Here is a 27,954-nt window from a genome sequence, read left to right on the forward strand (position 1 = left end):
AAAACTGAGTTGTCATAAGCATTTCCTTGTTTCCTCATGCATCTAACTATTTACAAATTTTAAGTTGCTTTTATTTTAATATCCCAAGTATATTTTCCCTTCTCCATATTCACTGCCTTCTGCCTTATTTCAAGAACATGTGAGTTAATGTCTAGAATAATACAGGGAAGCAAGCTTTCTAGTCCCCTTAACTCTCAGCTTTCTCTAAAATTCATCCCCATACCACCAATCAACGGAGTTCTTTGCAGCTCAATCAGATATTATTACCCTGCTTTAAATCCTTAATAATTATACATTTTCTGAGAGAAGACTTATTTTTCTATTATGGGAAACAAGGGTCTTACATCTGTTTCCTATATGAGTTACTATCACCACCTCATTTACACCATGAACTCTATGCATGCTAAACTATTGGTAGTTCCCCAAATGCATGGATGACTGATAACTAGAAACTTGAGGATGGAATCAATGCATACTGTTTATATGAAGTTTTTGAAGGAAGTAATTTTTATCTTGAGGGAAGATATAAAAGAGAACATGGGGTGTTATGTGTGCACACGTGTATAAACAAAGTAAGGCACAGAAAATTTAGGAAACTTGGAAAGCTGGAGAAGACATTTAAATTTAAGTAATGACTAATAGAGCACACAGAGTGTCTTCCTTCTCTGCATCTTATACAAAAGTGTCTCAAATTAACATGGCTTGATTGTCTAGTATGTAGTGTACCTGAAATTCAACAGTCAAATAGGTGTTTATTCAAATATGCCTAGAAACCCAGCTCTGCTTTCTAATTGAAAAGAAATTTTTCTTTATTTTGATAATTTTTTAGTTATCTTGTTAAGTCCTATACAATATGTTGTTTCTTACAGGAGGACCCCATAGATAGCTTCACTTGAATGAGACAAATAGAAAGTTAAACAAACACTGAACAATAATGATGAGTCTTAACTATTTTAATTTTGAGCCTCATACTCACAAGACAGTAGCAACAACAACAATTAAGATTAACAATGAAGTAGGTATTCATTATGTGTTTTTTTAAATCTAGAATGGTCACCACAAATCTATAAGACATAAATAAGATATGCCTTAAAAGTATTTTAAAGGTAAAACTGTCTTGAGAATACAAGGAAGAATTTCTGCTTGAAAAACATGTCTATATTTTGAATACCTAACAATAAAATTTATTTTTGTATGTCTAGAGAAGATTACAGTGTGTCCTCTTCCTAATTCCAGAGTCTACCATATGTAAGTAATATGGATGGGGGCAAATGCTACATGGTACTTTGAATATTTGCGACCACAACAGAAAATAAAAGCTTGGACATATAATGTGGAGAATATCTAAGAATAATAAACATTGCTCAGGAATCTTTGTAGTTCTTTTTGAAGTTATTTGCTCATATTCTCAGAACCTTCTTGGTTGTGCTTTCGTCTTTTCCATCTCAAGGTATTCTTTTCATTAATCAAAGGCCAAGGTTTGTCTGCTAACTGGAGTTTTAGCTGCAACAACAGGATAAAAACAAACTAAGGAATATAAGTGGTAGTAAAAAAATGTATTTCTGCTTAGAGTATTTCAAATAATTATTGTAATAGAAAACATTGAATATTGCGATCCTTGAAAAATTCAAGTCCTTACCCTAGCAACTGCTATGATTACCTTATAATAACAGGGAAAATACTATTTCTTAAAATATTAAGATGGAACCATAGTGATATTTACTTTGTAACCTATATATATATATGATATATTACATTAATGCTCTATTTACTATATTTGATTGCTAAAATAGAAAGCTATAGCTAATATACAAATTAACTCTATATGTTTAATTATATGCTATTTAATTTTGCTTAAACCCTCATAATTAATAATCTTAGTAATTTTTTCTGGTTGAGACTCTTATATAATTATCTATAATTATTATTCAGGGCCTATAACACTTTTCTTTCTTCATTGTCTATCACTATGTATTTATTTAGCTATTACCAGTACCTATTTGTAGTATACAATTTACGTGATGAAAAATGTAGCTCTGATCCTATAATAAAGAGAATTGGATAAGAATCCCTGAAAAATCAGGAAAATTATGATCTGAGTTTTCTTTTTCCAGAAAGGATCACAGGCATTTATTTTTCTATACACAAGAGCAGTAACAAAGGTATTCCTTATCCAGAACTTGGGACAACTGGTTCACTTTGGATTCCTCGCTTATGCCTTTGTACGTCTGTATTTGCCTTAGAAAACTACACATAACATAAATATGGAGAAAAGTTTAAAAGAAAATTCAAATAAATTTTTCTTGTATGAGACAGAGTCTTATATAGCATTCATTGGTCTATGTGGAATGTGCTATGTAGATGAGGCTATGTAGAACTCACAGAGATCTATCTCATTGTTTTTGCCCCTGGAGTGCTGGAATTAAAGACATATGCCACCTCACCTGGCAACATCTTTATATATTATAAGATTAATGATGATTTTTCTCACAAATTAAAAAGAGAAAAATTGAAAGATTTACATTAGTAGAGGCTTTCTTTTTTTTTTTTTTTTTTTAAATGCTCAGGTTTTTTTTTCCTCTCAGAATTTTTGGAGAGTATTACTTCGGTTACTTTCAATTTGAAACCTTTAACTATACCAAAAAGAGAATACAATTCAGTTTATTATATCAAACTGAACATTTTCAAGTCCCTTTCTTAGTTATAGCTGTAGTTAAATGGTAGATCACTTGTCTAACACAACAGTGGCCCTCGTTCAATAACTAAACACTATGAAAATATGAATGATAAAAGTCCTTATCTGGCAAGTAATATAACATTAAGAGACCATCAAACACTTTAGTAACATGTAAAAATATTAAATTGTTATATCAAATAGATACTTTATGGTAATGTCTGGTAAACTGATGGTCCTCTAAGTAAAGAAGTTGAACAATTAACAGACCTTGAGCAAGTTGCCTTTATCTTTGAACAGGAGATCTTTCGTGGTATGTCAGACAGAAAATTTCTAAGAAACACATCTTCAACTGTAAGAAAATATAGCATACTCATAAAAAGCAAGGAGTGGGAAAATTGATTATATCTATGTAAATATATTGAGGTATACATTTTTGAAGGATATTGCATTTTCTAGACTATGTGGGCATTTAACATTTCTTTTAAGTTCTATTAAACAAACTAATTAAATGTATAAATGTCCTGTTATGAAATATTAGTTTAAAATCTGATACATTTGTTTATGCTGTGGAACATTTGTTTAATAATGCAAAGATGTGTTGCATTCTTTTACGTTGCTTTGTAAGCTCTGTTACTTTGCCTGTCTAAAACACCTGATTGATCTAATAAAGAGCTGAGTGGGTAATAGCCAGGCAGGAGAGGGATAGCTGGGGCTGGCAGACAGAGAGAATAAATACGAGAAATCTGGGAAGAAGATTGAGGAGTCAGAAAAGGAGAAGGAGAGAGGGACTCCAGGGTCCAGTCACCCAGCTACACAGAAAGCCATAGATTAAGAAAAAAAAAAGAAAGGTATATATAGTAGAGAAACATAAAAGCACAGAGGCAAAAGGTAGATGAGATAATTTAAGAAAAATCTGGCTAAAAACAAGCCAAGTTAAAGCTGGGCAATCGTAAGTAAGAATAAGTCTCCGTGTGTGTATTTATTTGGTAGATTGGTGGTGGGTCCCTCCAAAGAGCCAAAATAATGAAAAAAAAAATAACCCAAGAATCTTTTGGCACTCCAACATGAGGCCTGAATATTCCTAGTGCCCAAGAAAGCTGGAAAAAATGATGTGGCTCTTTTAAGAAACTCTACCTTAGACTTCTGGTCCCATTGGCAGTGGGACCAAGATTTATTCCTACTGCTTGCCCTGACGTTTTGGGAATATATTTTCTTTGGAAGGATATCTTACTCGACCTAGATATAGTAGGGAGGGCCTTGGTCCTTCCTCAAAGCAATGTGCCTTACCCTCTCTGCGGAGTGGATGGTGGGGGGAGATAAGGGGGTAAGGTGGAGGGAACAGGAGAAGGGGAGGGACTGGGAACTTGGATTGGCACATAAAATGAAAAAAAAAGATATTTTAATAAATTAAAAAAAAGAAACTCTATCTTAGAACAGAGCACTTAAACAGTCTTTTCCACACTTTATAGAAACAAAAATCTAAGTGAAAAATGCCTGTCACACTGCAGGACACAAGCATTCCATAGCTGGGGGTTGCATACAGTTCCTGGTCAAACTTACCTTCAACCTAGCTGAGAACTTTAGAATTGGCTTTCACCAAATTAGAAGTGGGCAGAGTCAGCCTCCAAAGCTGTACAGAATTCATAGTCATGTCTCTTAGCTAAGAGTTTAAAGGTTCATGTGATCAAAAAAGACTAGCGATATGTAAGAAGACAGATCCAGATAGAAAAAAAAATCTTCCAAAAGGTTACAGTGTGTATAACAATGTGAGTAGGCTTAAGAAAAAAAAGATAGACAGTAAAACAAAGAAAGAAATATATTAAAATCAATAAAGTGTTTAAAGAGAGAAGTAAAATAGTAAAAATAGAAAAGGCCACATTGAGATAGGAAATACACAGAAAGTCTAGATTCTGTATGTTTTTGTGTTGCTTTTGAATTTTTTGATTGCTGAGAAGCAAATGATAGCTGCTAAAGCAACTGGAATTGAGAGACTACTGAAATAAACCAGCTTATATACTTTAAGAATGCCTTAACTTTAAAATGGAAGTAAAATTATGTATCTGTAAAGTGAAACTTAAAAGATGTGCTGCTTTGGAGAATAGGTTTTGCTTTTGATCTTACATGAGACAGGAGACTGTAGATTCCTTCAGGATCAATAATGGATCAAGTTTGATCAGGGGAGACCTACTGAATCTTGACAGATGATATCTATCAACCAAGGCTGCAGCTGATCTTCCCAGGACTTGGTCATTATCTCAATTTTATCAAGGACCCCTAAAGATGCCTTCTCCCACAGACAACAGTAAGCAATATAGAGAACACAATGCCCACATTCCCAAGAGATAGGGTGGGTGTTCTTTGGTTATTTGGTTTATTGTGGATTTTTTTTATCATTTAAAAGAATATAGGAATATACAATAAAAGGACAACTATTAATCTCAGATATTTTGCATTGGCATGGCTTTTGTTATATTTATACAAATTGAAAGTAATTTTCTTATACTGTACATATGTTTTTACTCTTGGTTGGGGTAATGTGCTTATACAGATCATTTAAAATGCAAAGCATAATTAAGAAATGAGGTTAATAGTTAATCTGTAATAATTAAACTTATAGTCACCTTAGGTTTTCAAGGTTATAAACAAGTATAGTTTAGACAGATAAATGATCTTCATACATTCAAAGGCTATAGAATATGACATTTAAAATGTTTTATTAACATATGGCTTTTCATGACAGTGAGATACACCTGCTCCTGCAATCACCAATTTACTTCATTAAAGAATGATGAAACTATATAGGGAGTTTACTTTCAATGAGGGAAGGCTAGCCATTTGGGAAAGTGCCTGCTCTTGCCTTGACTACTTGAGCATATGCTGTACAGACTGCCCATGCAGGACTCACAGGAAAGTGACTCCTGCACATTGCCAAAACCAGGTAGGACAATCCTTCAAATTTTCTGCTTCACAGAAGAGTCTGCCAGAGTCTGTCTAGGTCTGTAGGCTAAAGATGGACGCCCTAAAATTTCAGAGAAACTTTGGATGACTCTTATGGCAGCCGATTTCTCTGTTGTTAGGTAATATTACATCCTTCTAAGGCTTTTCATGGAGTTGAAGCCTCGATAGTTATATTTGCAGTTTTCCTTAGTTAGGATAGAAAGTAAATCAGGTATAAAATTTTGGATTATCTAAGATAGATAATGGAGTATTTTCTCTAAATTTGCAAAATACAAATAGACTAAATATAGTAAATGTAATACTTACTGGATAACTGTTTTGTTGTACATAGTTTTATTATGTTACAGTTAAAACCTTTCCTTTTTTATTTTGACAAAAGAGGAAATGTTGTGGAATATTAGCTTAAAATGTGCTTAAAAAATTGGGGCACGGAACTGAACAGATAATTCTCAACAGAAGAAGTTCAAATGGCCAAAAGACACTTAAGGTCATGCTCAATTTCCTTAGCGATCAGGGAAATGCAAATCAAAACAACTTTGAGATACCATCTTACACCTGTCAGAATGGCTAAAATCAAAAACACCAATGATAGCCTTTGCTGGAGAGGTTGTGGAGTAAGGGGTACCCTCATCCATTGCTGGTGGGAATGCAAACTTGTGCAACCACTTTGGAAATCAGTGTGGTGATTTCTCAGGAAATTTGGGATCAACCTGCCCCAGGACCCAGCAATACCACTCTTGGGAATATACCCAAGAGATGCCCTATCATACTACAAAAGTATTTGTTCAACTATGTTCATAGCAGCATTATTTGTAATAGACAGAACCTGGAAACAACCTAGATGCCCTTCAATGGAAGAATGGATGAAGAAAGTGTGGAATATATACATATTAGAGTACTACTCAGCGGTAAAAAACAATGACATCTTGAATTTTGCATGCAAATGGATGGAAATAGAAAACACTATCCTGAGTGAGGTAAGCCAGACTCAAAAAGAGGAACATGGGATGTACTCACTCATAATTGGTTTCTAGCCATAAATAAAGGACATTGAGCCTATAATTAGTGATCCTAGAGAAGCTAAATAAGAAGGTGAACCCAAAGAAAAACATATAGTTATCCTCCTGGATATTGTAAGTAGACAAGATTGCCGGGCAAAAACTGGGAACTGGGGGTGGGGTGGGATGGGCAAAAAGGGAGATGGGGAGAGAAAAGTGAGAAGGGGAGGATGGGAAGAACTTTGGGGAATGGGATGGTTGGGATAAAGGAAGGCTAGATACGGGAGCATGGAAGTATATATCTTAATTAAGGGAGCCAATTTTAGAGTTGTCAAGAGACTTGACCCTAGAGGGGTTCCCAGGTGTCCAGGGAGATGTCCCCAGCTAGTTCCTTGGGCAGTTGAGGAGAGGTAGCCTGAAATGGCCCTACCCTATAGTCATACTGATGAATATCTTGCATATGATCATAGAATCTTCATCTGGCAATCGAAGGAGATAGAGACAGAGAGCCACATTGGAGCACCGGACTGTGCTTCCATGGTCCAAATGAGGAGCAGAAGGAGGGAGAACATGAGGAAGTAAGTCAGGATCGCGAGGGGGGCACCCACACACTGAGACAATGGAGCTGATGTATTGGAAACTCACCAAGGCCAGCTGGACTGGCTCTAAGAAAGCATGGGATAAAACCGGAGTCTCTGAACATGGCGGACAATGAGGGCTGCTGAGAAGCCAAGAACAATGGCACTGGGTTTTGATGCTACTGCACGTACTGGCTTTGTGGGAGCCTAGTCTGTTTGGATGCTCACCTTCCTAGACCTGGATGGAGTGGGGAGGACCTTGGACTTCCCACAGGGCAGGGAACCCTGACTGCTCTTAGGGCTGTAGAGGGAGGGAGAGGTGAGCGCGGGGGCGGGGGAGGGGAATAGGAGGCAGAGGCGGGGAGGAGGCAGAAATTTTTAATAAAAAAATAACCTATAAAAGTGCTACATTTGTTTATGCTCTGAAACATTTGTTACTTTGCCTGTCTAAAACACCTGATTGGTCTAATAAAGAGCTGAGTGGGTAATAGCCAGGCAGGAGAGGGATAGATGGGGCTGGCAGACAGAGAGAATAAATACGAGAAGATTGAGGAGTGAGAAAAGGAGGAGAGGGGGACTCCAGGGTCCAGTCACCCAGCTACACAGAAAGCCACAGATTAAAAAAAAAGGAAGGTATATTTAATAGAGAAAGATAAAACTTTAAAACCATGCTTTCATTTGGCCAAGAATACCAAAAGAATAAACTAATATTTCAAATTTTTTCATACTAATGCAAACAAAGGTTCACTTGAGAGAAATGGAAAGACAAGAAAAAACTCTTTAAATTCTAAATATTTTATCTGAGCAATACTCTTTTATTACTTATAACTACCCAATATGAGCTATAAGTTTATATAAGAAAAACATAAAAACCATACTTGCTGTTTCTACGAAGATGCTGTCTCTAGGGAAAAACCATAAAACTGTTCTCTATCAAAGTAAAAGCATTAAGGAGATAATTTTGTACTTCTATTTTGATTATTTGAATCTGTGCTTCACTGTAAGTGTATAGTTGTATTCATTTACTTATTTAAAAAAAGCAAATTACATGAAGTTGAACATTTGCACAGACATTGAAGTCAAATTTAAGTTTGTTAACCTTGTCTATTGTATAAAATGCAATGTACATCGACTTAATCATGCTTTATTGATAATGTGTTGGTAAAGTTACACAAAAATAACTGTACTTTGTTATTGTCAAAAATAGTTCTCTATGTACTTAAGTAATCTTAATTTGTGAATATAATTCATACTAGAGGAAATAATTGCTAAAACATAGGTTTATTTATTATAAAGAAAAATAAGATAAACAGATTTTAAACTAAAAGTTATAAAATCTATTAGTGGGTTTTGCTTTCTTACATGTCATCAAAATAACTCGTGTTATTTATTTTAAAGTAAATGAGAGTTTAGAATGCCAAAGCTACTTCAAGAACCCTTCTTAAAAATATCAGTGTTTTCAAAGTTGATTTTGGTTAAATGGTTTCATTCACAATACTTGATTAATTTTGATTGTTCTTCTTTTTTTCCTCCTTCCTTCTGTCCCATCCCTTCCATAATTCCCTTCACCTTTTCTCTAAGGTGAATAGCCAAACAAGGGTACATGTGAGCGATACTTATGTAAAATCTACCGGCTTGCTTGTAACTAGGTTTACATTCACGAACTATTCAAACATTACTAAGAAAGTAGAAAAGTAGAACAGTCTATTACAGCCTATTCGGTTAGTTTTCCATTCACCAATGTATAGAAGATAAATATTTCCTATTGAAAAATCACACTATAGCCTTTCTCATGTAAAATAAATAATACTGGACTTTGTCTCCACTATTCCACAGTTTACATATCCATTAATTTTAAACTAAAATCAATAACCTAATGCTAAAGTTACAAGAAAATGAGAATGAATTTGAAATGTTATTTATGTAAACTTACCTTAAATAAATTATTCACAGCACCTGATGATACACCAAACTTCATAAGATCTGGTAGTTCAGCTTCAACTTTAACATCAAAACTGTGGAGTGGAATATTTAGATTGGAAATAATCTTGAAATGAGAAGGATCCTTGATGCCAATTGGATTCTGGACCCCCAAAAAATCTTTTAAACAGCCAGATTCTTTGGAATCAAGGGCATCCGTTGACCCAGTGGCATACTTAGAAGTATAAGGGTCCATGTACCCAGTAGTGTTTTGGAACTGAGCACCAATATTTTGGTTATCAAAAATTATATAAGCTCTAACAAATTCAAGTGGATCAGAAAATTCAGAGGTTATCGAAAAATCAGGATAAGAAGTATGATTTGTGCCAGTAATAAAATGTGAGATATTTCTATAAACAATTTTAAGAATAGATGATGATATAGAACTGGCTTTTAATTCACTATCAGTTAGAATGTTAATATTGCTGGTATTAGAAGAATTATGATCATTCTGAATATTTTTGATTATAATGTTGAATCCATTTAAATGACTAAGGAAATGTTTATTTTCTGGGGCATAGTTTTTTCCAGCAGTAAACTGAGAGCTAATAGCAGCAGTACAGCTGATGATGTTGCTAGTATCAATGGTATTGATAGTGCTAAGTGCAAAGCTAGTTATACTAGCATATTTCTTTCTGCCAAAATAGTTTGGGCTGAATAGAAAACTTGATCTTACTTCATACGTAAACCCTGTGATATCATTAAGGCCTGAATAATATTTTATGGCAGCTGTATGTTTGTGATTAGCAGTGCTAGAAGGTTCTGTGTCATAGTTAGAGTCAGACACATTGTTAGGTACAACATTGGGGCTAGTAGCATTACTGGGTTTGGTATTATAGTTAGACTCGGTATCTTTTGGGAGTCCATGGCTATTTTGGGGGCTAGGGTTGTTCTTAGGATCAGTTTCATTTTGGATAAAGTAAAAACTGTTGGAAATTGGTCTAATAGTCTCAGAGTAAGTATTGTTTCCTTGTCCAGTTTCATTTCTAGGAAAAGAATCATAGTTGGAACTAGAAATATAGTCCAGCACAGTTCTATTTTTGTTTCCAGAGGCAGAGTTTGGAGTTGTGCTACCCTTGGAGTCAGCATTATTGTGTTGATTGACATCTTCTGTCAGATCAGGAGCATTGCCTAAATCAGTGTAATATTTCAAATTAGCATCACTGCCAGAGGCCTTATCAATGGCAGGGTCAGATTCATTGTTATGATCAGTTCCATTTTTAGAGTCACCATCCTTGATGGAATCAGGCCCACTTGTAGGCCCAGAAGCACCACTAGGATCAGACCCACTATTGTTATCAGTATTATTTTCAGAGTTTCCATCTTTAGGATCACTGCCATCGGGATCAGATTTATCTTTGGGATCTTTCTTATCTTTGTTGTCTTCATCTTCAGTGTCTGTTTCATCTTCAACATCTGTTTCCTCTTCAGTATTTGTCTCATCTTCATGGTCTGTCTCATCTTTGGAAAGAAGTTTGTTTTCAACATCAGCCTCATCTTTGATATATCTAGCACTGATAAGTTTAATAATGCTATCATCAGAATTATCCTTATTTTGAGTTTGGGCAGTAAGACTGAATTTGCTTTCACTTGCAGATAATCTTTTTGGTGTCGACATTATGTGGCCAGAGGTACTATGCTGGCCCATGATTTTTTCAGATTTTATAGGAATGGTTTGGGTAGCGGCAGATTTCTTAAGGTTTTGGAGAGCTGAACAACTTTCACAATGTAAATAAGAGGTGGAATCCAAAGAAGATTTAAAATCTTCCCTGTTCAGAGAGCAGCGGATGCCCACACAATGCTCAGGATCCAGGGATCGAGATAAAGGGCTATTTCGAGAAGTCTTCACGTGTCTACCAGTTTTAGAACCCAAAGAACATTTAGAATCTGAGAAAATTTGGCTATGTAAAGAAGAGTCCGAGTCAGAATCATCAGAATTTGTGGAGCATTTATGAAAAGAAGAGTTACTGATTTCCATAAAACATCTGGCGCATCTTTGAGTTCCCACATCCAAAGAAGATGTAATACTTCTTCGAGTCTTCTGTCTTGTGACAGACTTAGAACTCTTAGAATTTGGGCTGCCAACAAGTGATGATACATTAGAGGTGCAAGTCTCAGAACTTAGAGGAATAGGAGTAATTTGATACTTTAAACTCTCAAAACCATGGGCATATCTATACTCCCTGCAATGGCGCTTATAGACAGATATTTTCCGGCTGGCTTTTCTGTGATACTTCTCACCGGTGTATGTATGAGAGTCTGGGGAAAAACTATAGCCATGTTTTTCCTTTTTTTTCCCCTGTGACAGCTGCATGGCACTGAGACTTGAAGATGCCTCTTTGAATCTCACAGTTTTGTCTTCATTCTTGTATCTTGTTAACTGACTTCTGCAAACTGAGAGAAGAATAATGTATGAGCAAGAGTAAACAAATATATAATGAATCTAACTTTAATGTTCACATTACAATAGAAATCTGAGTAAACAAAACAATTTCCTTCAAAGTATTATGGTGAGTTTTATTTGATTTTTAAGGGGAGGCCATGACCCTAAATTTTCTTCTCAATTAAATTTCATTTGAAGCTTTTTAAGCTATAAATAAAACATGGTCATTTACTTCTGATAGTCATTTTCTTCAAGTTGACAGAGCTAACACTTTAGAAAATAAATCACTATCTAAGAATTTACAAAATGCTGTGACGAATATACTATAGCTTTACAAATTTGTTACAATAAAGCTATCTACATTGTTTCATTGTATTTCTAGAAATTTTAAGAACTTTATTTGTTCCTGGGCTATTCCATTTTTAATATATAAAATCTCCATGTTTAGAGAGAAAAAACATATCCTTGTATTTGATATACATTGTGGTATGAGAGTTAACAGCATCTATATCTTCTATAGTTATCAAGAAGTTAATGTTAGCAGGGCAGTGGTGGCACACACCTTTAATCCCATCACTCAGGAGGCAGAGGCAGGCAGATCTCTGTGAGTTCAAGGTCAGCCTGGTCTACAAGAGCTAGTTCCAGGACAGACTTCAAAGCTACAAAGAGATCCTGTCTCGAAAAACCAAAAAAAAAAAAAAAAAAAAAAAAAAGAACTCAATGTTATATCATTGTGGAAATGTAGATATTTACCAATATCTTAGCTTTAAAATTGAACTAAAATTATTGAATTTCATTATGGACAATCTTGTCATCAAGGTGCATAGGAGAGTACATGACTAAATTTTAAAAAAATATAAACTTTTTTTTGCCATTCCCTCCATGTTTCAAGTATATTTTTATGTATAAACATGAAATCATATTTTGGAAAGAGTTTAGGAATACTGAATGGTAATTTCCTGTTAGAAACTGGTAATAAAATTTTTACAAAGACAAGCTTTCTCATCAAATTTCCCTTATCATCACAGGAGTCCATAAGATTTTGTTAAAAATTTTTACCCTTTTTTGGTTGCACAATCAAATAGGTATACTCTGAAAGATATTCACTAGTATAAGGCATATATGATCTGCCTATAATGAAATATTTCCTTTTTGAAAGACTTTATGATTTTATTGCTAAAATAAATAAGAGTATATTTTGAAAAGTATAAGAAGTTATTCTAGTGCCCCTGATAACATAATGGTATTAAAGATATTTGCATAATGGTGAAGATAATTAGTACCCTTAAGTAATATTCTCTATAATAAATATAAAATAAAGGTGAAATTACTAATTTTCTATACCAAATCATATGTCAAAAGTGTTTAAAATGTAATTATTTTCTTCAATGCTATGGTCTTCGAGTACATGTATCAATGTACTTTAATTATATACTGGTATAAATTAGTGACAAAGGGTAACTACCTGGCAGGAACACACAAAAAAGACAGTGTGGCTGTTTCTAATAATATTCCCTATTTAAGGTAATAGTATAGAACAGTAAGACACAATCTGTCTGGAGAGCAAATAATAAGTACACAGTTATTAAGAAGTACTGTACTATTGAACAACATGAAAAAATTATCTATTTGTAAAAGGGCATATCAAGCATATGATTTTATGATGATAAATTGGTTTAAATATTTGTCATGATACACCTAACCACAAAGGTCATTAAAATGTGATACCGTACTCAGTCATGTCAATTTTTTAATTTTAAACTTATTTTGTTTTTGTGATGTATGCTTGTATCCACATGCTGCTCAGATCTGCATACCCCTGTGGAGACTAGAGTCAATGTCAGACATTTGCCTCTATTTTTCACCTAAAAATTGTAAGACTGAGTCTCTCATTGAACCTAGTGTTCACTGTTATCGCTAATCATACTATCCTAATCATACTATCCTAAAGATCTACTTTTTTGTTTCTAATCATACTATCCTAAAGATTTACATGTGATTCATGTATTTTTCTAAACATTATTCTAATAGCATGTGGTGGTTTGAATAGAAATAACCCTCATAGATTCATGTGTTTGAATGCTTGACCCATAGCTAGTGGCACTATTAGGAGGTGTGGTCTTTTTGGAGTATATGTGGCCTTGTTGCAGGAAGTGTGTCACTGTGGAGGCAGCCTAGTGTGGTAGTTATCTTCTGCTGCCTGTGGTTCCAGATGTTGAACCCTCAGCTTCTTCTCCGGTACCATGTCTGCCTAAATGCTGCTATGCTTCCTGCCATGACAAAAATGGACTAAACCTCTGAAACTGTAAGCCAGCCCAAACTAAAAGTTTTCCTTTATAAGAGTTGCTGTGGTCATGGTGTCTCTTCACAGCAATAAAAGCCCTAACTAAGAAATAGTATTTAACTGATATTATCACGTGTTTTACTATTTTAGATAGGACTCTTAATTATAATATTTTTACTGTTGTTTGGTAACTTCCTAATTTTCTATTTATACAATTGTTTGTATTTTTATTATTTACTAATTGTTAGTAATCACTAAATTTACCACTATTTCAAAAATCATTTGATAGCTAGCCATCAAGTTGAGTTTGTATACAGAGATGAATATGCACAAATTCTTACTATCTTTAAGAAACTGATGAATACACTATGGATATAAGCAATGCTATGTTAACTTACAAATCTATCACTGATCAAGGAATTTCACAAAATGTTCTATAAAGAAATTCAAATATTTTTAAAAATATTTTGTGTGTAAATGAAGCATTTATGTGTGTACTCATTCATGTTTGTTTATTTGTATGAATTGGGCATGTGGTATACATAGTTTGAAACAGTTTCTCTCTTATTATTCACTGCTGCAAAAGCCAGTCAAGCTTGTCTAACAGTCTCCAGTGATTTTACTGTCTCTGTCTCCCATATTCTTTTGGAAGAAGTGGGTTTAAAGATAAGCATTCCTCTCTCCAGCTTTTACGGTTTTGGAGTTCTGAACTCAGTTCCAAGTTTTGAACAAGTTCCAAGAAAATGAACCTTAAAGAATGAGAAGTAGACTCTTAGAGAGACATAGCATATTATAGGTGTCTGAGAGATACTGAAATTTAGATAACAGGCTACTTAATGCGGGGTTCTCTCTTGAATAAGGCCATTTGAACAAAATCTGGGAGCGGTGAATGTTTTTATAATGTGCAAATATGAAAAGTCAAAGACAACAATGAAATATGGATTTTTTTTTTCAAAACAAAGGAATCGTTCATATACACCCAGAAATTGAAATTCTCACTTTGTTGATGGCTTTTTCCTTATTCTGAGCATACTTATAATTATTATTTTTGACATATATCTCAATTTCATTAGAATCAAAGATAGCATGCTAATTAACATGTATCAAATAGAAAACAAAGAGTTAGGTACTGGAGAGATGGCTCAGAAGAGTGGCTGCTCTTCCAGAGGTACTAAGTTCAATTCCCAGCAACCACATGGTGGCTCACAACCATCTGTAAGAGATTTGGCACACTCTTCTGGTGTGCGGGCATACATGAAGGCAGAATGTTGTATATACATAATAAAAAAATCTTAAAAAAAGAAAACAAAGAGTTAAACTATACAATAATTAAAATGAAAAAAAAAATCACTCAAGTAGATCAACTGCAAACTAATCACAGAATAGGAAAATAAAATAACATGATAGTTAAATTGGAAGTTATCTATCCAAACATAAAAAAGAAAAGAGTGATGAAATTATAAGGATATTGAAGGATAGTGACAAGTGTATCAGTATATATTCTGGCAAACTCAAGGATAAAGAGTAAAAAAGGAAAATTTTTACATGAAGAAATATGGACAAAAAAGTCCCCAAATCTAGGGAATAAAGTAATCTATGAAGTAATATAACCCCAATATAATATAAAGCAAAAGAAATTCATACAAGCCGGGCCATGGTGGCGCACGCCTTTAATCCCAGCACTCGGGAGGCAGAGGCAGGGGGATCTCTGTGAGTTCGAGACCAGCCTGGTCTACAAGAGCTAGTTCCAGGAAAGGCTCCAAAACCACAGAGAAACCCTGTCTAGAAAAACAAAAAAAAAAAAAAAAAAAAAAGAAATTCATACAAAACACATAATCAAAATAACAAATAAAAAATTAAAAATAGTAGGGAAATTATTTATGATGCATAGAAGAAATCATTGCAGAATCCTCAATAGAAAGATTCAAGGGAGAAAAGAATCAATTGACATATTCAAAATACTGGAAATAATAAAAACTGCTAACCAAGGATATTATGTCATGCAAATTTGTTTTAAAAAGTAAATGAAGAGAAATATTTTATTGAGCAAACAAAAGCTTATAGAATCCATATAATTCTGGATATTATATTATTATAGGAAATTTTTATATTATAGGAAATTATTATATTATAATAAGAAATGCAAAAGACAGTATTTCAAATAGAAATAAAGCATGGAAACATAAAATTGCAAATATACTAGTAAGAGTAAATATATGAACTATATACAGCCTATTTTAATACTATATCTGTGTTGAATAAATGCCCTTTAATCCTATTATAAAAAACAAAACCCAAAGTACTAAAGTAATTATTTAATGTTAGTGGTTATATTAGAATATACAAATTGTGGTATCAGTATCAGAGTGTGTGAGTATAATAAAATGTGTGTGTCATTTACAATTAAGTTTAAGTTCTCAATCACCTTAAGATGGAGGTTATAAAAACTGTTTTACGTAAGTCTCATGGTAACGTTAAATAAAGTGTCTTATATATGTGACGCCACTCTTAGGCATATATTTAAAGGACCAGATACCTTACTACAAAGATACTTGCATATTCATGTTCATTTTTGCCTCTCTATTCACAATTGCTAGGAAGACTAATAATCATAGACAACCATCAACTAAAGAATGCACTTCAGTTTGGTACATATACACAATTGAATATTACTCTGGTGTAAAAGAAAATAAAATGAAGAGTACAGGTTTTAGAAGAGATTATACAGAGCTGGAGTCACCAAGACTCAAAAAGACAAATTCTATATTTCTATGTTTAGATTCTAGATTTTTGTTTTGTGACTTTAACCTGGAGTAAAATCAAAACCCATAAAACTGGAAATGGGCCTTGTTGTGACATATTTAGAGGAGAGAGGATAATAAAGGTGAAAGGAAAGAAGTGGCTTACTAGAGGTAGAATGGCTCAAGCAAGAAATGGACTAAAGCGGATGTGAAAATAAGAGCTCAAAGGAAGAATTAACAAAAATTAAATGTGTATGAAAAAGCTGCACTGGAACCTATTATCTAGAAACCCAAATAAAAAGATAAATTGAGGGGCAGGAGAGATGGCTCAGTGGTTAAGAACACTGCTCTTTTAGAGAACCTGGGTTCAATTCCCAGCACTCACATGGCAGCTCACAAATATCAGCACTGCTTGATATAGGGGATTCAACACCCTCACACAGACATTAATGCAGGCAAAACACAAATGTATATAAAATAAAAATAAATTATTTTAACACATAATTAGAAGGGAAATGTTTTATGAAAAAACAATGGGGAATATTGGAAACAAAAGATTTAAGTGGGGACAGGGACAAGGAGTAGAAGAAAGGAGGGATTAGGGTGGGTTAAAAAAAATCAAGAATGCATTAAGCATCTTGATGAAACTCCACTAGTTTGTTAACTATTTAATATATATATGCATTATATGTGTGTGTATATCATGTATATATATAGATATATACTTAAATGGAGTTTGAATAGGAGTACCTCATGGGTGAGCAATGCTGACTTCTAAATATATGGACTTAGTGAAAATTTCAGTATCAGGCATGTATTACTTTCCTCCAATGAGAAGTACCAACGAGAGGTACCCAGAACAATGAAGAATATATCTATTGCTCTTGGTTGCCCATCTTAACTAGATGCCAAGACTCTATTGCTGAAGACAGTCCACATTCTACTTGGAGGGCAAAGAAAAATTATTCCTGAACCGAACATGAAACTACCTTTCTCTTGTCTGGATTCACAGTACTACAAAGTGCTATGTGGGCTCTCTGATGAGAAAAATTATCAATGGTCTTATACAATATTGTACTCCTCACACTACAATACTAACTCACCAGGCAAGATATGCCCACTTATTCATTAATGACAAGATAGTTTATGGAGTCACCAAACACTTTCTTGATTGGATTTAAGGCTTGCCTTACAGTAGGGAATTTATGTTTGATTCTGTAAGCATAGTCAAAACTCCATTACTAGAGAAATCAAAAGTCCTGGCAGAGGAAGAATCACTTTTCATTGTGAGTGTTGTAAGTTGCCCATATGTTAGTGGATGATCTTGTGTATATGTGCAACACTAATTGGACTCAGTGTGTTATAAAACATTTGTAAAGAAGATATGAAATAAGTAGAGAAATGTATTAGAGTAAGATAATGGGAAGATGGGTATTATAAGATACATTATATACATGTATGACATTTTCAAAAACAAAGAAGTAGAAAAATGTAAGTGGAATGCTTAGGAAAATGAGAGCATTTAAAAGAACATTTCTGTTACTATGGCTACCTGGAATGGTGAACCAAGTCACCCCACAGAATCATAATTTTCCCAAAAAATCATACAGAGGGAGTACTGGTTTAGGCTTAGTGATAGCCAAAGGGAAAACTTGTAAAGAGATTTCACATCCCACCACCATGACAACTTGTCAGATCACCATGCAGAACTGACCAGAGTCAAGGCAATACTAGTCAATTATGGACATAACCATACCTTGACCAGGACTTAGTTATGTATACCTCTTGTCTTCTTTTTAAAACTTAATCTGTTGGAGAATATTATTTTATGGTGTGTTCCTTTTGTTTATGCTATGGAACATTTGTTTAATGATGTAAAGATGTGTTGCTTTTTTGTTTATGCTGCATTTGTTTAATTAAGTGAAGCTGTGATTCTTTGCCTGTCTAAAACACCTTAGTCTTAATAAAGAGCAGAAGGTCCAATAGTGAGGCAGGATAGGCAGGCTGACAGGCAATCAGTACAAATAGAAGGAGGTAGGAGGACATCAGTGACCAGTCACGTAGCCAGCCAAGGAGTAACAGTGGAAGTAAGATATACAGAAGTAAGAAAAGGAAATATCCCAGAGGCAAAAATAGATGGGATAATTTAAACTAAGAAAAGCTGGCAAGAAACAAGCCAAACTAAGGCCGGAAATTCATAACTAAGAATAAGCCTCCCTGTATGATTTATTTGGGAGCTGAATGGTGAGCCCCTCAAAAAACTAAGAGTAAAACTTCACACAACATTAACCTTATGTCAGAATGCCAAATATGAATTCTGCAGGGATTTCACTGGATTTCTTCCACTCTTCCCAGTTTGGTCACATTGACTAAATCTCCTTTGCCTGTTCACCATTATTTAGGTTCTTTTGATAAACTTATTAAAGATAGGTGGTTGAACCAGATTTGTTAGGAATTCCAGGGGCACAGGCTCTCATCCTAATTATGGCAACAATATTAGAAGATGGAATCTTTGGGAGGTGATTAGATTAGATAAACACATTCAAGTGAAAACTCATGGTTTGAATCCTAAATGATTTATATGATAAGTAAAAGATATCAGAGAATACACAGTCAATTATTTGTTCCATGTTCCTTATTTGTTTCCGTATCACCTTAGGACTCTGCTAAACAAAATGCAACCACAGGATGTACCCCTAAGAGTTGCACCTTTAGAACAATGTTACAAAAAGGGTGGAAGAAGAAGGAACTGGGATTGGTATGTAAATAATATTGTTTTAAAAATAAAAAAAACATTTCTTTATACTGTTACTTGCTTAACTATAACTATACTGCATTATAGTAACACAAATGAACTAATACACTAAGACCTATCTTCATGGATATCATTAAAGCAGCTGCCTGTCCATTTGTTTTATTTCCACAATCTCAATAAAGTTGTAAAGTTAATTCTGCAAATTCTAAATTTACTGCTACTGCAATGGGAGAAAATACATTTCATAAAAATGTAGCTAATTCAGATGATAAAATGATATGAATACATTAAATACTTATTAATTTATAAGTACTGAAAGATAATCCAGTACAGAAAAAAATGTAAAAACTTTAAAAGAAAAAAATATGTACAGGTAATTTCTAGATGTAGATACACTGGAAGTGCTTTACCGTTTTTTCAAATAAGCACTCATTACATCAGATGTCTACTCATAATTTTTGATGATTTTATCACCCTGTGTAAATATTTTGGGGCAGGTCAATTTAAATTCCAAAAAAGAAAGATAAAAAAAAATAGGGTATTCTTGTTTGTCACTGAGACTTGGAAATAATCTGACTCTAAGCTTGCTTTTCTTGGCTGGCTTTGTTTTTCTAACAGAAAGCTGCCACTGTATTTTTTTTTTTTTTGGTTTTTTATTATTGACTTCATATGACCTTATAACCTAGACCTGAATCTATACTCAAATTCTAATAGATTTTCTCTTTCAGAACTAATATTAAGCTGTGTCAAACAGAAATCACTATACTCAAAGAAAATAATTCAGAATGTGTGTCAGAATTTAGACACTCCTATATGTACCCACAAACTCAGAAAACATGATGAGTGCTTCACTGTTTCTGGGTCACACAAAAATGCTTACAGGAAAGGATTTGGCTTTTAATTAGTCTGAAAACAAGATGTTAATAATAGTTATATTTGTAACAGAGACTGGTTGCATTCCTAACTTCCAATTCTTTCCCATATTGTACACTGAGGGAGAGCATACCACATGGAGTGTAACCACTACTGATATATTGGACTTTGGATCATCTCTGGGGCATGGCTCATTGCTGTTGCCTTGTATTCAATTTCAATATTAGTGTGTTTTATAACAATGCACTAAGATCCCAACTTACTTTATTTACTGGTCTAATAATTAATACAGAAATTTGATTGCTAAATGCAGCTAACCCCAGAAAAGAACTGATTTTTTTATAGGCTGATCATCAGGTTATACTATGAATGATGAATTATCACATATGGCCACTTTTAAAGTTTTTGTTTTTTAAAGATTTGTGACTTGTACTTCTGGTTGTCTACAAATATTGTACAAAATGCTTTTGTTACATTTGCATACAACTAAATCAAGAGAAAATATCTTGATAAAGTATCATATAACTGAAAATATAGCAGATATTGATGATGGCATACACTAATTTTATAACAATATATTATAAGCCTTACAAATCTAGGCATAGGATTCTAAATAAGAATTAATGATACTTGCTTTTTATAATTGTTTCTGTTAGTTTCTCCTATTTTCTGAAGGAAAACTTAATTGGCTGGTGATTTGAGGTGCTATAAGTTCATTGAATTTATTTGGCGGATAAGCCTAAAATCACAGCAGGTAGCACTGAATATGAAATGGTAGGGGGTAGTTTTAGTTCTAACACTTCAACACACATTCATGGAAAGTAAAGCATTTCAAGGTATCAACTGGTATGTTGATCAAAGAAAAATACCTGGGTCCATCAGCTTTTAGGCAGCTGTTCTGAAAACAGACAGAACTATACTAAAAATTAAACTAAGGAAAGTAAACTCTATGGTGAGAAGCCACAGTGAGAATCCAGTTAACATACATTGTCTGACTAATATATGTTTTACCTAGGATGTGTTTTCAAGGACAACAAATGTGCCTTCTGGGACTATATTTATGGCTTGCGAACTCTATTACAATAAAATCTGAGCATGCAAGGCTTTCAGGTCAGCTCAAACTTAACTGTTAGTTACCCTGTGACTGAATTAATGGCCTGAAGTTTTTTGTAAAAGATAGACTTTTCTGGTAAGGGGCTTTTGTTCTAACTAGATGAGGGAAGATTAAAAAGTATAAACTAGGATCATTTATTCAGTTTCTATCTTGCCATATAGGGGTTTTATTAGTAACAATTTTCATGAAAAGACATCCTGGATAAGGTCTAACAGAACAAACTGCACACAGATTTATTAAAATCATTCCTTAAGCTTCTGTTTTGAAAGGTTTCCTTTACCATTGACTGGTGTCTGAATTGGGTTTGGAAATAACTTAATAGTGTTTCAAGAATGAATTAGCGACATGTTGTGCCTAAATTTTTTTTAAAAAGTGGCATTTGTTAAATATATATTTCTTAATAACAAGTACTATATTTAATATTCATACATATAATTTTGGATCCAGTCTACTCATTTTCTCCCTTCCAATCCATCTTCTGCACTCTCCAGCTTTCCCTCCCAACTTCAGCTGTCTTTTAAATTTAATACCCTCTGAGTCCACTTAGTACTGCCTATATGTGTATGTCTGTGGGATCATCTACTGGAGCATGGGTAGTCTTTCATAATATGTAGCCCTAGCCACTCTGAGTTTATATGTACAACTATGCTCTCATGATAGGCATATATTGTTTTGTTACAGATAGTTACTCCTTCTGGCTTTTATTTTTTTCCATCCCTTCTTCTGTAATGATCCCTGAATGTTGAGAAAAGGCAGTGTAACACAAAATTTCATTTAATGTTGAGCACTCGAATCTCTTATTCTCTGCACACTAATTGGTTGTGGGTCTTTGTACTAATTGTCACGTATTGAAAAAAGAAGTTCTTCTGAGGACGGTTATGAGATTCACTAATCAATGGATATAAAGATAAGAACATAGAAGACAGTTTAATACTATATTAATTTAGCTTAATAATAGCATTAGGGCCTATGACCTAGCCAGTCACTGACTTTTGCCCTAGTTAGTGGTGCAGGCAAATCCTAAAAGCAACTTATACAGAAAGTATACAAAGAAAAGAGGATAAAAATCTACAAAAATTTCTAAGGGAACACATGCAAAATAGCTGAATGAAATAAGGAAGTAATACAGAATAGGAAAATGGTGTTCAATAAAGAATTACTGAAGAATACCAAAGTAAAATGGAAACGGAAACCTCACAAAAAGAATGGATCGGGGAGGACAGACTAACAGGGCATAAAAGCAAGTAAGAGGACTTAGAATACTCAATCAAACAAATGTCTGTGAGCAGAATTTATGCAATCTTGGGGACATTATGAAAAGACAAAAATCAATGAATTTTGAGGAGGGTATTTAAATACAAATAAGAATAAAATGGGAAAATAAACAACAGACAGTTGGGGCAGTTTTGGATTTAAAATATGGACCAAAAGGAAACTGGTTTGAAGATAAATATATGACCTGACAGCATAAAGAGTCTCATTTCTCAGGAGGGGAACACTACTAACCAGCCAAGTCCATGGTTTTGGGGAGGCAAAAATATAAAAGAGTAAATATGGAAATGATATAGTACAAAGCTATATCTGGCACACTGCTTGGTTCCAATGTGACAGTTCCCAACAACTTTTCACCTCAATTAGTACTATACAGTCCTAATTTACCCCTCCCAACTTAGCAGTACTCTGCTGACAAAACTTTATCATATAGTACCATGACAGATACTCTGAATATGGCTCACAAAGGGTCTTTTTGGGATGCTGAAATGCCCACACAGCAAAATTTTTTTAAATGATGTGTGGTATTGTTACAATAATAAGCAGGAAGCTCAATGGCAAAATTACAATCTATACATGAAATTATGGATCAGTTTAAACTGATTTTTACAATAGTGTCAAGAACACTCCATGCAGAAAAGAATAATTTTATTAACAAATGATAACAGGTGCAGCCACTTGAAAAAAAAGGTTCTCTTACATTACACTATGCCAAAAAATATCCCCAAATAGACTAATTATTTAAATGTAAGATACAAACCTATGAAGCTCATAGAAAAAAAAAAAACAGGTGGAAAACTTTACAACCTTGAAATTGGAAAAGTATTATTATATACGAGGTCTAAAATATAAGGAACAAAAGGAAAACTTATAGATAATATGAAAATAGGTATCTATAACAATATTTTGTCAAATTAAGATTAGATTTTGATGGCAAGAAAATAAAATAGTCCACATAGAAGAAAAAAGTATTATGAAGTAATATACCTAATGTGTGTGAGTATATATATCTATATCTATCTATGTAGATAGATATAGATATAGATATATTTAATTTTTAAAAATAATTTTTTTTGGGAGGGCCAACTCATAATTCTGCTTCTGGGCCAGGAAAGTTGCAGGGTTCCTCAGCCCACCAGCTCTCTTATCTTCACCACCAAGGTGAGCTCTCCAGCATTTCCCTGGCTAGTTCATCCTTTGTAGCAATGAACAAGGGGTGGTGTCAGTTCTCCTGATTTCATGTCCTCAGGCTTGGCTTTCCCACACCCATTCCTTCAGGGACAGCTCTACTGTGTTGCCCAGGTGAGGTGTGTTTGTCACTCTCTCAAAGGCTGTAGCTGGTGAGAGGCACAGACAGCTCATCCACTTTTAAAACCCCAGGGTAGGCAATCCCACCTGCCACAGGCGGTGAGAAGTGTAGAGGGCATCTCTCCCTTGCACGCTACCATATGACAGATTAAGGGCAGGGCCAGAGCTTCCACATGCTCATGTTCTCATGGATGGTTCACCCCTGTCAGTAGGAGCTCTTCCATGCTGTCCAGGTAAGGTGTACGGCCCACTTTCCCATGTGATGAAGCTGGTAAGAGAGAGGGTCAGCACCCTAAACCACCACAAGTGGTAGGGCCAAGAAAGGAAGGGTATTTTTTACTTGCCCTCACCACCACATTTTGGCAGATGATGGGGCTGTGACCAGCTATTCCACCCTCACACCCTTAGGACCAGCTCACCTGTGCCTCTGCCAATAGGGTCAGGTCTACTGTGCTGCCCAAGTGAGGAGCAGGGCCTACTTTTCTGAGTGCTTCAACTCAGAAGGGGGAGAGTCAGCTCCCTTATCTGTAGCATGTGGAGAGGGGTGAGGGGTAAGAATGGGCAACTCTCTCCCACCCACCACTCCATCTATGATATTCTGGAACATGTGAAGGGGCTAGTCCTGCAGACCCAAAACTGCAGAATCTGCATGACACGGTGCAACAGGATATCAAAGAGGAGTCCTAGAGAGACCTTGAACCAGACTAATGACTTTGCAAAGAACACTTGTAAGTAAAGTTATAAGGATAAAAGGGTTTACTGTGTGAATCACTGTGTCACAGTACAATTTCCATGACGAGATTTTTTTTTCCTTTTTTCTCTTAAATTTTATTTTATTTTATGGGGAAGTTGCAAGGGCAGATGGCAGATATAAAGGGACAGGGAAACAAATGTATCATGTTAAAGACACAAAGAATAAATTAAAAAGAAAGTTAAAATAAATAAAAACATTTTGCTATTATATTTACATATTTTTCTCCTTCCCGTGTATTCCTCTTTGCTCTCTTTCAAATTGGTGTTCTCTTTATTTTTTAACTATTTTTTAACACAAACTGTTCAGTCTGTATAATGTTATCTCTATGTATACATTAACTTTCAAAACAGTATATAACTTTGGGACAATTCATTAAGCAACAAATAATGGGGTTTGATGCGACTTCACTTCTAGGTATATTACTGGCAAGAAATGAAACATATTCCATTACAGAATCTTTTAGAACAGAGAGTAGCCTTATATGTGTGATGGAATGAATCCAAATGCCCATCAATGTATAGGTCTACAAATAAAAAGGGATAATGCCTAATATGGATTGTTGTTCAATCATAAAAGTTAAGATACACACTATAATAGAGTAATCTTGGATTAGTCATACTAATTAAATGAATGAAGTCATAAGGTAGAATTCATCATATGATTCAATTCATATAAAATAAGTGAAATAGGAAATTTGACAGAAAGTTGATTAGTTGTTTCATAGGGAAAGAAAGGGTAGGGGAAGATCCATAGGTAATAGGTACAGAGTTGTCACTGTACTAGTAAAATACTCTAATAGAGTCGGTAGTTGCATGTATCTGTGAATATATTAAAAAACACTGAGCTTCATACTTTATTGGGAGAATTATATCCTAAACTATTAAAAACATTATAGATAAGCATTTGGAGTTTAACCAGCATTGCAGGAAAACACCACATACTGCAAAAAAAGTTCCTGGGTTGATTTTATATATATATATATATACAAATATATCATATATTTTATTAGACTTTATTTCATGTCTTTTTGGTTGTGCTGTTTTTTCTTTGTAGTAAATCACATAATTTAGTATTATTATGTATTAAGTACTAAATTAAGTATTATTGTGTATTATATTACTTTACAACCACTCTATCTCTTCAGATTCTGAATTTATTTTTTAAAATATTAACAAATAGCATGACTAAATTCTCAGACAATTTCTACTGCATATACTCACCTCTGTTATCTTTTTGCTGTACAGACTTTTGATCTTCAGTTTTCTTTTCCTCACCAAGCTTAGTAGGCAGGGTAAGAGGCCTCCAAAAACCTAGAGTCAGATTAAACAGACTCAGTTATTTCCAATTACTAATAAAATAATATTATGCAAAATGATGTTTACTACACAATATTTGGGATATTATGTTAAGGTGTATTACTTTTGTTTATGCTGCATTTGTTTAACTCTGTAAAGCTGTAACACTTTGCCTGTCTAGAACACCTGATGGTCTAATAAAGATCTAAATGGCCAATAGTAAGGCAGGAAAAAGGATAGGCATGGTTTGCAGGCAGACAGAATATATAGTAGGAGAAATCTGGGGAAAAGAGTTGCTGAGAGGTAGCCCAAGAAGGAGGTGGACATCAGGGGACAGCCATCCAGCTACATAGTAATCCACAGAGTAAGTAAAAAAAATGCTTATAAAAACAATGTCTATTATGTCCTAAGAACACAATGTTAAATTTAGCTACCATCATCCTGGAATAAATAAAAGGATTTTTTTCCTACTTATTTGGAAAAAAGATTTAAGTATAAAAGACTAAGTACATCAGCTTTTAAATTACCTTTCCTCTCTTATAAAGTTGTCCCTGAAGTTCCTTAATTTTCAAGGAATAGTTTGCATTTATCTGTTACTCATGTTTATTTTATAATAATATAGAAGAGATAAAAATTACCTAAAGCAAGATGATATTCTTTTTTTTGAAAGTGAAATAAAAATCTGGTATTATGATGTTTAGTCTCTGAATTTTTTATTAGTTTTTTAAAGTGGTTTAAGACCAAAATATATCAAAGTTACTGACATTTGAGAAAATGTTATGATGCCATTAATAAAACTTATAAGGTATTTTTTAAAGGCCACAAATATTTTAGCATACCTGGAGGACGATTATCCTTTCTGCGAGCACCAAGTCGGTGTGCTTCATTTTCTGAATCATGATGGTCAGACTTCATGAGATGTTCTTCTCTTTCCTTATCCATTTGAAACCCCTCATTGTCAAATCCTTTCTCTTCCTTTATGGGGTGTCCTTTATTTTCAGGTTCATTTTTATCTCTTTCATTTTCAGCTTTTTCCTGATGTTTTTCAGAACTGGAGTCTTCTTGATCTTTTTCAGTGATACTCTGAAATGTTTGAAGGTCACCCTGACATTTTCCAAAGCTATCTTGAGGTACTATAGACCGAAAATGATACTTTCCAGAGCTATCCCAGTGTCCACTATGACCAGAATCTAACTGTTCTATTTTAGCATCTATCCACTGCTGTAGAGACTCAGACTTGTGAGTCACCTTGAGTCTTTCCAAATTACAGGTACTTTTGCATGATTCAGCTTTCTTTATGTGCTTCACAGAATCAGAGGACATCGCAGGGCTTTCAGAGTCTGAGGTCACTGCTCTTTCAGACCAAGAATCCTTTGTGGGCTTGTTATTAGCAGTGCTCATATGAAATGTTTCTGTTTCCATGAAACGTTTCATAGGTGCTGAGGCTAGCACACATCTTTCTAAATCTGAGTCCATCTCACTTGATTCAGAGTCAGAGTCCATTAGATATCTCTTAGATCTTTGCTTTTCCACCTGTATCATATGTAACTTAGACGTTGATGCTCTATCTTTTTCTGTACCAGAGTCTACTGCATAACTCTCAGAATCAGGTATCATCCAGAAAATTTCAGTGTCCATCATTGTTTTTTCAGATTCCATTAGACGTTTTATGGAATCTGAAGCCATTTGACGTTTTTCTTCTTTCTTTCTTTCATTATTAGAGGCTGAGTCTCTTTCATAGTCAGAATCTTCCAGGGATTTCTCTGAGCCTGAGAGCACCCAGTCTTTCAGAGATTCAGATTCCACCTGTTCAATTCTCACCAGCAGCTGCTCTGTCCTGTTCAAGTCTTCAACTGAGACTGAACCCATTTGATAACTTTCTGCTTTTAATGGTTGTTTTCTAGAGTCTGCATCCCTAGGAGACTTTTCTGAGTCAGAATCTGCTCCCCATATTACTGATCCAGAGCCCTTAGATTGTTCTTCT

General features: G+C 34.3%; 1 protein-coding gene across 1 annotated transcript; it reads right to left on the reverse strand.

Annotated features, from left to right (window-relative positions):
• Positions 1–1,392: 1,392 nt before the first annotated feature.
• On the reverse strand, positions 1,393–27,629 carry LOC126493973 (uncharacterized). The gene is made up of 4 exons (XM_050131108.1): positions 26,810–27,629; positions 25,896–25,985; positions 9,145–11,585; positions 1,393–1,503 (listed from the first exon to the last, which is right to left on the reverse strand). Exons 1-4 carry the CDS (start codon positions 27,627–27,629, stop codon positions 1,393–1,395), a joined length of 3,462 nt encoding a protein of 1,153 aa, XP_049987065.1.
• Positions 27,630–27,954: the final 325 nt, after the last annotated feature.

The sequence above is a fragment of the Alexandromys fortis genome, unplaced genomic scaffold, assembly GCF_014885135.2.
Source record: "Alexandromys fortis isolate MF-2015 unplaced genomic scaffold, M_Fortis_MF-2015_v1.1 scaffold_355, whole genome shotgun sequence".
In the NCBI taxonomy this organism is placed as follows: domain Eukaryota; kingdom Metazoa; phylum Chordata; class Mammalia; order Rodentia; family Cricetidae; genus Alexandromys; species Alexandromys fortis.